Source organism: Lepisosteus platostomus, chromosome 1, assembly GCF_059453375.1.
Source record: "Lepisosteus platostomus isolate fLepPlt1 chromosome 1, fLepPlt1.hap1, whole genome shotgun sequence".
NCBI lineage: Eukaryota > Metazoa > Chordata > Actinopteri > Semionotiformes > Lepisosteidae > Lepisosteus > Lepisosteus platostomus.
Window position 1 is genome coordinate 762,652 of NC_142611.1, and position 14,955 is coordinate 777,606.

A 14,955-nucleotide genomic window follows, 5' to 3' on the forward strand; every position below is an offset into this window, starting at 1 on the left:
CCAATAAAACATATTTTTGTCAAGAGTCAGAGTCAAGAGTCAGAGTCAAGAGGACAGACATGGCTTCTGATGCACAGGGGGGGTAAGTTGTATGTTCTTAAGAATTTGTATCCCTTCTTGTGTTTGTTCTTTACTTTATTGGAATTAAGAAAGTAAGAGAGTGTTGTATCATTTAATCCTGGTTAACAAAGGCTGTTGTCTGTTTTAATTTCAGTGCCGAAACTTAATTATACTCCTATCATGATTTTATGTACATGCACATAGATTTTTTTTCTGAACCTTGGATGTGTCACTGTTATTCCTTTGTCACATAATGAAACTGTGAAAACAATTCAATTGGATGTTTATATTGAAATAGTTCTACATGCAGGAAAATCGATTTAAAAATGCGGCATTCTATGCATGAATGGTGTAACACAATTTTATATTTATGCACAAAGTGTCCTTTTCAATACACCCGATGAAATCCTATGTTTTGTCTGTTCAATGAAATAGGCAGACCCACATCTGAAGTGTGCCTTAGTGTTTCTGTTACTTACGGCTATTTGATTTCAGGAATTACAACACACCCCTTGATGAAGTAATCCTTCCAGAAACAAGAAAACCCATCGCAAGTAATCTGACAGGAAAGTTACTGGAGAAAAGCTTTGGACAGGGATTAAAGACAGGTCAGTCTTAACGTTCCTACCCCTCTGTGCACTGCAGGAACACGCCCCCTGCCGATTCTAGATTTTTAAAGGCACATTCTTGCCTGTACTGGTATACAGGTGGACCACCTGGAGCACTGGTCTTCATCCTGGTCCTGTTGGACGCCTGCGTCTGCTGGTTTCTGTTCCAACTGGGCTCTTTATCACCAGTGCTAATTGGTGTCTCTAATTTATCGGCTTCCCGACAAATTAGGCTTTAATTTAATATCGTTACAATATCGCACACCTAAGAAAAATATTGAAAAAATGACTGATTGTTCTGTTCTCCAGACTCTCTGTGTTTCCAAGCCAATGAAACATACCGTAGGCATGTACATAAGTGTTTATGAACCCAACACAACAATGACCTTAACCAAGTTTTCAAACAGATGCATTTGTTGAGGACTAGGTAGAACGGACAGTTTCCAATGAAGAAACATGGTGTGTCTAGAATTGCACTCATACAGGGTTCACAGCAGTGCAGGTCTGCTGCATTCTCACAGTGACATAGATCATTTCAGACGGGACATCGGAGCTCCTTTACATCAACCCTGTTCCCTCTTCCATTAGCCTGAAGATGAGAGGCTCGCTGGAACAATGGTAAAGCAGAGGCAAGCTCATCTGCCGGAACAAATACGATAATAAGCCAATTCTATTCGCAGAATTTATAAAAATGACACACTTTTTATAGTAGGATTATCCTACCTGCAAGTTTCCCAGCCCATTGGACAGCAGTGTTGAAATAAAACCTGCAACTTATCTGTTAAACTCGTGTCTTGCTAATTAGCAATTAACATTAAAATGAATCCTGCTGGAACAGAAAGTGTCCTCCAGGGCTCACAGGCTGACACGATGGTTCCTGCAGCCTCCTGGGCTCTTGCAGGCTTGTGGTGTCGGTGAGAGACACACCCCTTCTCCGGTCAGCACTGCCCCTCCTATACGGGGCTGTGTTTCCTGTGACGCGCTAACAGTGCACAGAAAATAAAACCTCACTTTGATTTAGAAAGCATCTTTCCAGACTCGAGGATGCTGTACACAGTGATAAGGAAGAAAGAAAGAAAAAGAAACATAGAGGATCAACGGCAAGGCCTTCAGGCACAGCCCCTAGTGAAGGATGGGGGGGTCAGGGGGTTGGTGAGACCAGAGCGATCACCACCTGAGATGCCACATGGGCGGGTGTGTCAAAAATAACCCTCGAGCCTGAATTCAAAAAGGAATGAGCCTCAACTGCTCCAGACAGCGCAAGGGCCTGTTGGCAGATGGAGCTGTGGCGTGCAGGACAGGGTGTGTTAATAAATAAGGGCAAGGGTTAAAAAACAGCAGAAGGAGCATCAATTCTGTGTTTAATTTGGGTTTGGAGCATCAAATTAAAATTGAAACACCACGTCACAAAAGTAGAAACTGCTGTATGCAGGAGTACATTTAAAAGTGAGAAGAGGAGGCACGTCTTTACTCAAAGGATGGTGGGGGTTTGGAACAAGCTGATGCTGATACCCTGGTTTCTTTAGAAAAATTACTGGAGGACATCCTGGTATAACACAGGCCAAGTGAAGCCAGTGCTCTCCTTTTGTTTCTAATCTTTCTTATGTTCAAGAGATCGCCTGCCTGAGCTCTCTGCCAATAAAGATACCGCAGGCTGCTCACTGTGTGACGACCCTTCCCACAGGGCACAGAGCTGCTGCTGCAAGCCCCAAGCAAAGGCTGATCGATGTCCTCCTCTCCAGACGCCGCGCTCAGCGGTTTGACCAGGAGGAGCAAAGCTCCAACGTACAGAGGTGGGTCAGCAGTGCTTTGGAGGTTCAGGCATAAAGTGAGCAAGAACTGCTCCTGGGAAGGCCCAGTCAGATGACCTCATCCTGTCTTCTGGTTTAAACACACTCCAAGAATGAAATATACTGGGACCTGCCTGGAGAGCTGACCCCTCTCCGTTCTACCACCCAGCTCGCACAAAGTCAAACCCGCAGGTCACTAGTGTGCTTCTGGTTTTATGGGACTAGTCCTTGTGTGGCTCAGAGCTCCTCGAGCAGAACGTTGTGTTTGTGGGCTTGGGCACAATAGTGACTCTTTGAGATTTCCTGAGCTCTGATGGGTTGTGGGGACTGACATTGTGTTAATGACTAGGTGGAAGAGACAACCTGTCCAACACGATAGCTGCTTTTAAAGGCCAACAGTGGGCTGTTCAGGGTTTTTACTTCTTAATGTAGGTGTGTCCTACAAATCTGTGCCCCAGTGGTTCAGAAAAGTATAGAACATGAAGTGCATTGATAGGCCTCTTGTGATTCCTGCCTGATCATTCAAAGGCAGACTAAGTCATTCCTTTACGTCTGTTTCTCACCACCTCACGAACCTCTGAATCACAGCTCTAGCTGCCCACAGCAGATCCCAGGACAGGGCTGATGTTCACTGACAGCAGGTGTGAACGTGAAGGTAATAAACTGTGAGGACTGATTGATGTCACGGGTGAAGGGCATTGAAAAAAAATCTTCCTCCAGTTTGCTCCGATAAAATTCCACCTGCTGTTGCAAATAATGGAAACAACAATCACTGTCTTTCTGTCCTGGAATGGACTCGTGGCAGTGATCAGTTGTCAGACAAAATGAGGTTTCTGCATAGTTATCCTATCCAAGCTCTTAAAGCATGCATTATTAGAACCATAATCGGTAAATACTTTGAGCTAGGAAGCGTGGACTATAATGTCCATTCAGCAATGCCCTTCTGAACTCTCGCCTGCAGGCAGCTGGAGGAGGCCAGGGAGCGACTGAGCAGGGAGCTGCAGGCACTGCGCTTACAGAAGACGCACCATGGTGAGAGACAGGGGTCCCACTGACACAGGAGTGAGAGAGAGAGGGGCCCCCCGACACAGGCGGTGAGAGAGAGGGGCCCCATTGACAGGCAGTGAGAGACAGGGGCCCCTCTGACACAGGCAGTGAGAGAGAGAGGGGCCCCCCTGACACAGGCGGTGAGAGAGAGGGGCCCCCCTGTGTCTTGAAAGTCCCACCACTGGAAGTGAGCTCTGAACCTTGGACGAGAGGAGGCAAAAGCACAGATCCCCCCGGCTTCGGGGAAGTTTTTCTATTTAAGGAAAATCGGGGATTTGATAGAAAATAGAATCTTACTTGTGACAGCTGCTGTCCCACCGGCGGCTGTCTCTTGTTCAGGGAGTGTCGAATCTTGGTCAGCATGCGCAGGTGCTCTTTGTGCACAGACTGATGGGCTCCCTCAGGCCAGCAGCCAGCGAAGGTTTCCAGTTTGTTCTTCTGTTCCAGGCTAAAATCATCGAGCGCTTTTTTACCTTATTCAGCAAAAGCTGGGGCTCTGCGTTTATATGTTTGAGTAAACTCCACACCCCCTGTCTCTGAGCACCGGGCCGGCTGGGAATCCTCAGGATGGTGCTGCTGGGTAAACCATCTGGAGCACAGTGTAAATCTCTCCGGGCCCTAGTAACACACGATGGATTTTCACAATGAGCAGCCCCTGAACTCTGTCTCTTTATCTCCGGGCAGAGTTTATTGTGCCCCGGCATCAGCACGACGAGGCGCAGAGCCTGCAGGCCCGTGTCCAGAGGAGAGCGGAGAGCCTACCAGGCCTGCGGGCCGCAGTGTGGGACCTCAGGTATATCAATACCAGATCTCGTCCACTGTGTGACAGGGACTGGCCTGCAGGGTCTAAGGTTGCCTGTCGGACTTGGACTTCGAAGCTGGAGTGGGCTTCCGCTTGGGGCTGTGGTCAGTGCTCTGGACTGGGGAGTTGTGAGTTTGAGTCCCAAGGGAAGCCCTTCACTCAGATTCTCCACCACTCATATACTGCACAGTCAAGGTTGTGTCTTAGGCAAGCGGCTTTACCTGCGTTGGCCCTGCAGCTGCACTGAGTCGCTCAGGAAAGGAAAGACACATCAGAAACAGCTGCACTTCTCTGCAGGAAAATGGACAGACTGAGTGAGATTCAGCGCCCTGCTGTCCTGTGTTTCTGGACAGACCCTTGTTCTGAGTGAAGGTACTTCCTCAACGGAGCACCCAGGTGCTGAAATCTCTTTCGATTTTGACGTGAAGTCCACTCTGGACCCGGATTTCTGCACGCTGGCAAATGTGGCAGTGCAGATCTGGCCTGGCATCTTCAGTACAATGTAGTTATCTTACATTTTAAAAGGACTGGCTTTGCGGTGCATCTTCACAAAACAGGCTGTAGAGCAGGGGGCCATACTGACCACACTGCTGTGACACAGATTGTGTGTGGGCATAGTTCACCGTGGTTTGTAAAGTACAGTCTGTACAACACTGACACAGCCGGGGCTGGATGTAGGTCACACGTTTGCTTGTGCAGGACTTTGTGTTTTTAATAGTTTTTTTATGATGTTTCATTAAGTGCGTAAGAAATTGTATATTGTGTGTAGAAAGTAAGATCAAGGGAGTTATTTTCATATAATGATAGAAGACAATGACGGGATTGTTTAATGAGTACATAAACATTTTTTATGAGCTAGCATAATTTATATTGCTCTGTCACAGGCATACCTGCTGGATTTACTCTGATAACATCAATCATTGCTCTGTGTTAAGAGATTTCTCCAGGAAAATTAACAAATTCATCAAGGAGGGCTGTATGTTACTCTTAATGTGAAGTTTGCAGTTTGTATTATTTGACTGTCTGGAAAAAATGTTTTATATTTTTAAATTTAACTCAAGCCAATTCTTTGTATACTGTAATGGAATGTTACTAATTCACAAAATAAGCAAATAAGCTATAATAATATTTAAGAAAGTATGTACTGTTCCATGATCTTAAAAAAAGTGTGTGTGCCTCATTCTCAGATGATAGTAAGTTGCTCATATCTGGACTATTACACTAGATTGTTCTGTAAAATGTCTTGTGTTTGAAAGAATTTCTTCTTCACATCGAAGGGAAATACTTCACAAGGAGTGTGAGGCAGAGAGTGGCCTTCAGATCCCAGGATATAGCAGTAAAACGGTAGGTCCCTTCCTTTTTTAATACAGGGAGAACTTATGCTTAAACGTTTTTTTTAAATCAAAGTCTGCTCTGATAAGAGAAAAACTCCCTGCGTGGGCTACACTTTGTGGCCACTTGGCAAGTGAACGAGGCCGAGCTGAATGTTACCCAGCTGCCCCCAGGAGCCCCATCAGCCCCAGCAGCTATTTGGACAAACATGTGAGACCCCCAGAATCCCACCTGCTGAGCTGGCCAGCCCCAAACTGCAGGACACCAGCTGCTGGCTGGTGAGCCCTGCAGAGCTCATTGCTGTTTTCTCATTGCTGTGATGCTCCTGTATGCTAGTCATTATGACACGTGAGGAGCCGTTCAGTGCCATCCCTGCAGAACGGGTACTGAAGAAACTGGGAGCAGCCCTCAGTACGAGGGAAAGGACTGAACCACCATGTTGAAAGAAGTGTCTGTGTGTCAGAAGGACTGGCCTGTAGAACATGAGAGACGTGTTGAAGTGGCTCGAGGGACGTGTGTCTCAATCCAGCCACGGTGTGTCTCCTGCAGGCATTCCAGTCTCTGAGTGAGGTTGCGGTGGAGGCTGTGGAAGACAACCTGCACGTTTCGGGCGAGACTGATCCCTCTTCTCACCTGTATCCTTCAGCTCCATGAGCCTCTGTCAAGGGTGTGCGACTGCACAACCGTGTTGGAAGACATTGTTTCCAACAGCAGAGGCCGTCCTTGTCTCTGAGATGTGGAACCCACTCCGCAGTGCACCATGTCCGCTGTTTCACTGACCCGGTTCTGACCCATATTTCAAGAGTCAGGTGCTGTCAGGGGCTCACTGTCTTCAGCAGGAAAGGCAGCAGACAAATCCTTCTTAAAAGAGTGACAAAGTGACTTCCAGAAAATGTATCTAAATCACAGTGAATACGTTTTCAGTTTAAAGTTTTTGAGCTGTTTTCTTGGAGAAAAAAAATGCCCTTTCTCTGATTTCAGATGACTTACAATGAGTAACAAATATGTTTAATTTGTTATATGATATAAAGGACTATAAAATTCATTTATAGACCAGCTTGGCAGAGGGAGCACATTAAGATGTCAGAGTTTTCATAAAGGATCCAAACCACAGGTATCTGCTGTTCATCTCCGCTCCTGTGGTGTCTCTACACAGAACAGCACAGCCGCAGCCAGCGGCTTGAGTGAGTTTTCTGCTGGAACAGTGCTAACACAGAGAGCATTGCTTTCTGATACGAGCACTCTGCATGGTGAGCCTTATAAAGCCCTTCAGCCTTTGCTGTTCATATTCAGCCTGTGTGGGAAAGTGCCCTAATCATGTTGACTTGTGTGTAGGTTTGACATTGTGGGTTAGGCTCAGGAGTAGGGTCAGGGTCAGGGTTTAGGGTTAGGGTCAGAGTCAGGGTTAAGGTTTAGGGTCAGGGATTATTTTTGACCCCAGGTTAGCATGCCACTCTGCCACCTCTCACAACCTCGAACACACAGCTGTAGCCCATAATCAGTCAAGGGCTTTTACTACCATCTACCATGTCTTCCCTGTTAGACTTCACCAAACACTGACAATCAAACCGTTAAACTAGACTGTATTGTCTTGATTGCACTGACCTAAACATGTTTGTTTCTGTAGAACAAAGGAGGAAAAGCTGCTCTAGCTGTAGACTCCAGTCTGTGTTTTAACTGTTTGGTCGGTTATTTCGATATTACGCATCAGCCCACATTGAGAATCCCCAGTGGTTTCAGACTTGACGGCGGTGACTCTTGTCCTGTGGAGGAGAATGAGGTCCTGCGGATGAGCTCCTCTGACAGAGACATTGGTCGTCTGGAGCTCTCTGGTCATAGGCAGCTCCATGCAGGAGACTGGGCACTGATCGGAGAAGCGGCATGTCTCCCTCGCGATGGAGCCAGCCTGCGGGCACCAGACAAGTCCCTGCTTCGCCCAAAGCCAAGGAAAGGGCCTTGCTAACTAACTTTTTCCCAGCAGAGTAATTACACGCTGTTGCCTAGACCCTGGGTAGATGGCGCATATGCTTGGCTTTGCTAGTAGCCCGTCACGCGTCCACAGGTCTGTAGCACCTCACTGCACACTGCTCTGCGCTGGTCATGGCACGGTGCAGCAGGGGTGTGGAAGGGCTATGGAGGTAGAGCAGGCGCTGAGGCCCTCCGTCCGCAGCCGAGCACTTCCCTTGACTCAGCTCTCCTGCGCAGACAGCAGAGGCGCCGGGAGGAAGCCCAGGCCGATCGCGCCAGCACCCTGGCCATGGAGCACCTGGTCCTGCAGGTGAGCTCATCGCTCTGCTGGGGTGACTGGTCAAGCTGAACCTTGGGCACGTCGCGTCTAGAGTTAGAGAAGGCTGGTCAATGGGACCAAGCAAAAACACATTGCACAAGCGGAGACATCGTGAGAATTTGTATTCTCTTTTTTTAAATAGATGGAAGGAAATTTGACAATCTTGTCAAATTAGTATTGATGAAGATTTTGATTTGGGTGAATCACAAATGTGAAATATTCAGGCACTTACTCTAAATTGGTAGCTGGGCTATGTTTCAGCCTTCTTGAAATCCACTATAATTTAATCCTTTTGCAAAGTCACGTTCAATTCTTTTTATTATGTTTCTGGCTTAAATGTATTTTGTTTTTATAAAAGTCAGTTCAAATCTTTCAAAAATGAATTTGTCCTACAGTATGAACTGTTAGAATTTGTGGACTATCTAAACAATGACCTCATAAGCATTTGTTAAGCTGTAGCTCTCTTTAGCACTGTGAAACATTACTGCACAGACTAGACAGCTACGTTTGTGCTGAACAAAGTAAAATCTTAGTATTTAAGAGCTCTATGTGTATTAGTTCTGTTTAAAAATCAATTACTTCATCAGAAGACAGAAAAGTAGACATCACTCTGAACCGAGCAAATGCATTACTTTGGGAAAAGAGAGGAACTTCTCAGGAAAGCAGTTCTTGGCGAGTTTGAAACAGATCGGTAACTCATTTTGACCTGCCAGGGCTACTGACAGGAGTGTATATTATATGGCCACATTTAAATATCTCATCAGGAATTTATTAGGGATTCAGTGATGCGCCTTAGGTTATATCTCTTGCAATCCAAAGTAAATTTTAAACCAAACTTGATATAAAGTATCTTATATCTTTTAGAGAATGTTTAAATTGTTTATTCTAATGTTTGCAGCTTTCTCAGTAAATGATTGGGTCCCCAAATATACTATGGTCCTTGAAAAGTGGTTAAAAAACGTTTATACAAGGAAATATATGAAGGAAAGTGCATGGAAATTGCAGTTATTCTCATCTCAGTCATAACAAATGAGGAGACGTCTTCCTCATAATGTGGAGAGGTTACTGGGTCCCTCAGTTGTGGTCTGTGCCTCCATCCTACTGTTGTGTTTGAATTGGCATCTCTTCTTTAGACTTTTCCTAATGATGACACTCATTCTCCGCAGAGCAGAGTCCTAACAGAGAAACAGGCAATGCTTCCCTCACAAGGTGCTGGCCTGTATCCATTCCAGCTTATCAGTCCCTCACTGGCAGATAGCACAGCCATCTCTAGGCACTGGATGACAGACTACCGTCCATTTCCACAGCTGATTCTGGTACCCCTTGGTTGTGTTTTCTGAGACGCCACAGGAATGCATATTGTCTCACCGAGTGTCCTGTGTTTTGGGGGTCTGGGTTCCTGTACGTTGTCAGACTTTTGAACACAAAAACATTCAGAGGAAACACAGTCTTGGCCCCTTGACTGCGTTTAAAACAGTAAGAGTGTTCACCCGTCTGCACCAGGGATGTGATCTGACCATTAATCACCCCAGTCTGAGAGTGGCTCTTGCCAGGACTCACACAGCCCTCCTGTATCTTCAGCCGTTTGTGGGGAAGTTTTCGTTTTTATTACACCAGAACAGTAAAATCCAGTTGAGTCCTGTGCTGCAGCCTTACTGAGCTTTGTGAAAGGCTGTCAGACTTGGGTTGTCTCAGATAAAAGGGAGCCAAACCCTGTATTGTTTCTGCAGGGAAGAGTTCAGGAAATAAATCAGGCCTGCCTGTCTGGAGTGTTCTGTGTAACTGTGAAGAGGGTAGTGGGGAGTACCTGTGCATGTGGTTTAAATTGCTTTGAGCTGCTGCTCTGGAATGCAGAGGTTAATGGGACAATGTCAGGCCTCATGTGGTCCTTTCAAAAGGTCAGAAAAAGTTACAATAATATTCCAGTGTTTTATTACATAACAGCACTGAGGGACTGTCTTGTACTTGCTTTGGAATTGCAGAGTTGTAAAAGTTGGGGTCTGTAAATTTTAATCTTAAATCTTTCTCTCTTTAAGTTGTTAAATGTTTTATTCCCATCACACGGTGGCCTCGACTTTTCTCCCCTCTCTGGTGGCCCATTCAGCAGTGAAATGCGAGCTGTGGACGACTTCGAAGGAAGGTCTTGAAGAGAACACTGGCTCGTTCATAACACTTGAAAAGGGATTTATTGTCCATTAAAAGTGTGTCACGGAATGCGAGGATGTCCTTCCACCTTCCCCCTGGGAATCGAACCCTCCTTGTGTGCTGTGACTGTCTGGTAGGGACGCAGGCGGCGGAGGGCACAGTGACAGGGTTCTTGATTAACTAGGCAGCTGGTGCAGCTCCTCTTCCCAAATAGTCATTTCAATCCCTGCAGCTGTATTCTCAGGCAGTGAAAACTGCTGTACGTAGGGATGCAAGGAGTCCCAGCGCAGTCCACTGAACGTTTGAGATGAGTTTAATTGTCATGAAAATGGCCACTTCTGGAGAACACGAGGTTTATTTCCCACAGTGTCCTGGACTGCAACAGTGTTACAGAAGGTTTTATAGGCCCATTACAGTCATGTTGTTGCCATGAATGGGGGTTTAAGAGTCCGCATTCTACTTATGTTCCAGTGGCTATTCTTGATGATGTTGTCCCCCCTTTCAGCTATTTCTGAGGTGTCACATACAGCAGGTGTCTGTTCCAAATTCTGTCAGGCCAGGTCAGGAGCAACGACTCCAGGCCAGAGCCAGATAGCTACAGCGACAAGCGAGAAGCAATTCTGCAAATTACTTAAAATAATTCTGTAAAATTTTAAAAATCCTTTAACGTGTCTTTTGAAAACCAGAGATTGTAGCTTGTTCTAAAGTTTTACAAAAAAAACAGGAATCGGGGAGCTACACAGTAAGCACATCGCAAGAAGTGGACAAAGCAAACAACAGGGGGGTTTGAGGGCCTGTTGATGACCAGGCCAGGGGAGCAGAGAGGTCAGTTTCCTACTGCCAGCGTACAACCACAGGTACAGATGTGAGCTTCTTGTCACTCCAGGTCAAGAAATGGGATCTTTGCCCTGTTGCATGAAAAACAATATCAATAAAATTTAAATACATCACCTGAGGAAAATGGCACGGTGGAAGTATTATTGATCCTGAACTTTCCTTTCTTTTTCAGACGACTTCGGAGTTGTCAAAGGAAATAGCCCTGGAATTATATAACACAAGTAAAATCTGTCAAGCTTTGTCCTTTGAGCTCATCCTGAATTCAGCTGAGGTAAGGGAAAGGAGAGAGTTACAATCATTTTGACTTGTCTGTCTTCGAAAGAGTCACTTTTCCAAGGTGATCCCTGATGAAGAAAAGATGAAAGCCGATAAAAGGGACTGAGCCAGCTTAATCCTCACCCCCTCGCTCTTTCTCTACCCATGACCCCCTTTTTTATTGTAGCACCCCCAAATATCGCTGGGCATGACGGTGAGGATCGGAAAACTAGATCTAACTAGATGCTTAGTCCAGCATTTCCCAGCAGTCTGTCAGTCCATCAAAAATTCTTAGACTGAGCATTTCTTACATAACACAGGCATCATATGTAGGTCAGGCATGGAAATGATTAAACTTGGATGATGTAACGAGACCTTCAAGCACTAGAGCTACATTCTTGAGTCTCTCCCAGGGAGCCTGGAGGTGCGTCTGGAATCTGCCTTGTCAGGTATCATTCTGCTCAGTGACCTGTCTACAGCCAACATATGGCAGTAATTTGCACAAAAACTCACTCCCAAAGAATGTATTTGGAAAACATCCCTTCCTCAACAAAACATCTTTGTAAGCTTAAGGCTTTGATTCGAGGATTTAGGCCAGCAAACATGTCCAGTCAGCCCTAGCCGGAGACATTTTGGAATCTGCATTTGTAAACAAGATTCTATTTTCATTTTGGATATTGAAATAAAATGTTGGCTGTTGGCCTGGCCGGCAGGAGTATGGAATACCCCTGGTCTTCTGGGTTCGAATATTTCTTCTACTTTCAGAACACTGCTGCTCACCCTCAAGGGCTGTGAACGGTTCCTGAATACCTCTGTGAACTGATAAATCCCTACACACACCTATATACACATACACCTATATACACATGCACCTACACTATATATACAAAGCTACAGTATATACTGTTTACACACATGCACCTACAGTATATAGACTCACACACCTATATGTACACAGGCACAGGGGGATATACACACACCTACAGCATATACAGTATACACACACCTATAAATACACACACTTGTGTATACACACACCTACATATACCTATTAATCACAAAGACCTATTATACACACACACCCATATACACACCTACTGTATATATGCACACCTGTATAGACACACACATCTGTACATTGTACATGACTCGAACCCTGGTCATCCTTCAGTTCCCAATACAGGGCTCTGACACCTGGTTGCTTTAGCCTTTGTCCTGTTTTACAGTTATGTGCCTTGAGACAGAAAGGTGCTGTATAAAGTAATGATCAGCATTGTTATCTAATAAGAACAATTCCTCCTCGTTCTCCACGAGCACGAAAGATCAGAAGAACCCGGAGCATCTCCACGGTCGTTGCAGATGCAGTAATTCATCTGAGACATGAATGACAAAGGGATTAGAATTCAGTCCTTATTATTCAGGACACGATGATGAAAATGAATGGACTAGTTTTCATTAGAGCATGGCCTTATAAAACCCTTTAGAAAAATCAATGTGCTGCTGTGCTTAGCGGTAGGATAAGACATAAGGATGCTTATGCAACAATCTTCAAAATGTTTCCCATTTTGTCTGGCTAAGAGTCCTTGTTCCAGATGTGTAGAGAGTGGTATCCGAGGTGAACTCACCATGCTGCTCTAAAATCTCCTCAGTCCTGTTTCCGAATGAGCTTCACATCTGAAGCTGTTAATGGAGCCAAACCACCAATTACTGCTGTCGAGACTGATGGAGGACAAGTCCCAGAGATCCCTACTGCAGTTTCTATGCATGAAGAACCCAACATCCATGCAGTAGTTTTGTTTCATCCTGAAAGGCCTTGGCCTTTTAGTTTACTACCGACGCTGAATAGAAGAGGTTTAGTTACCAGCAGCTTTTACTGGGGTACAAGGGATGAGGTCGTTTTTTAGAGAAAAAGACATAACCGAGCTAGTTCTAGAGGAGCAGCACCTCACTGATTGCAATAGCATCAGACTCTCACAGTGTATGAGGATCAAAGGAATTTGCATAAAATGGTGCATTTCAGAGGAAAATACCTTTCACAAACATATTTTAACCAAGAGACTGAAATAACCCAGAAATACAGAGGTGCATTTCCTTTGGTTGCTGAGGAGCTGATATCTTTATCTGTGATGGGGATTAGGCAGCTGCTATGACATTAGCTTTGTTTAAGACCTATACAGTCTGTGTGCATGTTTGTGTGTCTGAGGAGTAAGACGGGAAGATTAGAGTGTCACCTCACCCCTTTTCCTTAGGGGTGGTTTACTAGTCTGTTCAAACATAATGGCAGAAACCTCATTTAAAAGTGGAAGAAAGTCTCAGCCATGCCAAGGTTTTGTTTGAAGTACATGTCTACAGTCTCCGGCCCTCCACACTGCTTGTGGGTTTGCCCAGATGTGACAGCTGAGGCTGTCAAGGAGCAGCGCCTTTGATGTGGGACTCCCTGGCGCTGGGAGGGGAGCTGCCCTCCTGCTTGAAAGCTGAAAGAACTGTGCCTTCACAGTCTGCAGCGAACTCCACGCTGCTCACTTCCCTGCGAGACACTGGGCGCTTTCAGGACAGGAAACCACTAGCAAAACCCTGCACTTGTATTGAAGCATTAGTGAAATAGACACTCCAGCTGCTAGATGTGCATACTTTAAGATGTAATGCATTGCATTCCAGTGTACTGTACACTGACCCCTGTACATCATAAAATTAGTAGTGTTGTGCATCACATCCAAGATGCCCACAAGCCACAAGGGCTTGAGCAGTAATAGCATTTGAACAGTCATTTTCCTGCATGCTAGAAGTTCCTTCCTTACGGCAATGTTTTCTTTCTTAAACAAATTCAGTCTTTGTACACATTTGACTGTGTACTGCAGTGCCCTTTCCTTGAATATTCAGTTTTTTAAGTATGGAAACCCTATAAAGGTTAGTTCATAGTACCCCCCTTTACTCGGTACATTTATTTGTGCTTTAAAGTTTAAGGAATGCTTTAAATTGTGTTTAGAAAACGAATATAGATGTTCAAGTAGGTAGCTACGTCAGTATGCGTAGGCTGCATACCTGAAGAAGGCTCCACAGCCTGAAAGTTTTGTTTCTTTTCTTCTCTTTTCAGCATGAAATAAACCTTTACTTGTTCCTAATACAGATGTTGCCCAAATGCTGTATTGTCTTTCCACAAAGCTAGCATTGTGAGTGCACACTGTGGAGTAGCTCACACATAATCTGGAGTGATGGGTGTTATTTTGTAGGAAGCCGCACCAGTCAGGAAGATTCCTGGAAACGACGATTCTGGAGACCTGGCTCAGATTGTCCTACAGCAGCAGAGACATAGAGGGCCACACCCTGACCAAGGCCCCTGGAGACCTGGCTCAGATTGTCCTATGAGTGAAGAATAAGACTACAGTTTAGATTATGGGGAAAATTATGGGAAACTATAAAATTATTTTGAACAGTGAGTATCATTCTCCTGGTGCTATTTGTGAAAAATATACAAACAGCTCTGTTATGGTTTATTTTGTCCTGAATGAAGTTCGTATGATTGTAGTTACAGTTTTGCCCTCTTGATAGTTTGAGATGTCCCACCGTGGCTTGATTGTCACTGAACGTTCCAGGTCACCCAGAAGCTGCAGGTTTCTCCTAAGTGGTTAATAGGTCTGATCTGTAGATGTGCAACTGAAACCTTGCAAAAATAAATTTCAAGATGCTTAAAAGCTTTATTAGGATTTTTTAGAATTCATCGTTTCATTTTCTGTTGATTGCCAGGCTAACTATAAGAAGTGTTTACTGTCCTTACACACAGCAGGCAGTAGC

The 14,955-nt window shown here is 45.1% G+C and overlaps 1 protein-coding gene across 1 annotated transcript; it reads left to right on the forward strand.

The window, feature by feature from the left end:
- The first annotated feature begins 45 nt into the window (after window positions 1-45).
- On the forward strand, window positions 46-14,688 carry LOC148677442 (uncharacterized). Its single transcript, XM_088631037.1, has 10 exons — window positions 46-82; window positions 556-668; window positions 2,353-2,461; window positions 3,420-3,490; window positions 4,190-4,298; window positions 5,585-5,651; window positions 6,189-6,274; window positions 7,845-7,917; window positions 11,081-11,179; window positions 14,394-14,688. Exons 1-10 carry the CDS (start codon window positions 60-62, stop codon window positions 14,538-14,540), a joined length of 897 nt encoding a protein of 298 aa, XP_088487163.1. The 5' UTR covers window positions 46-59; the 3' UTR covers window positions 14,541-14,688.
- The last annotated feature ends 267 nt before the right edge of the window (window positions 14,689-14,955 follow it).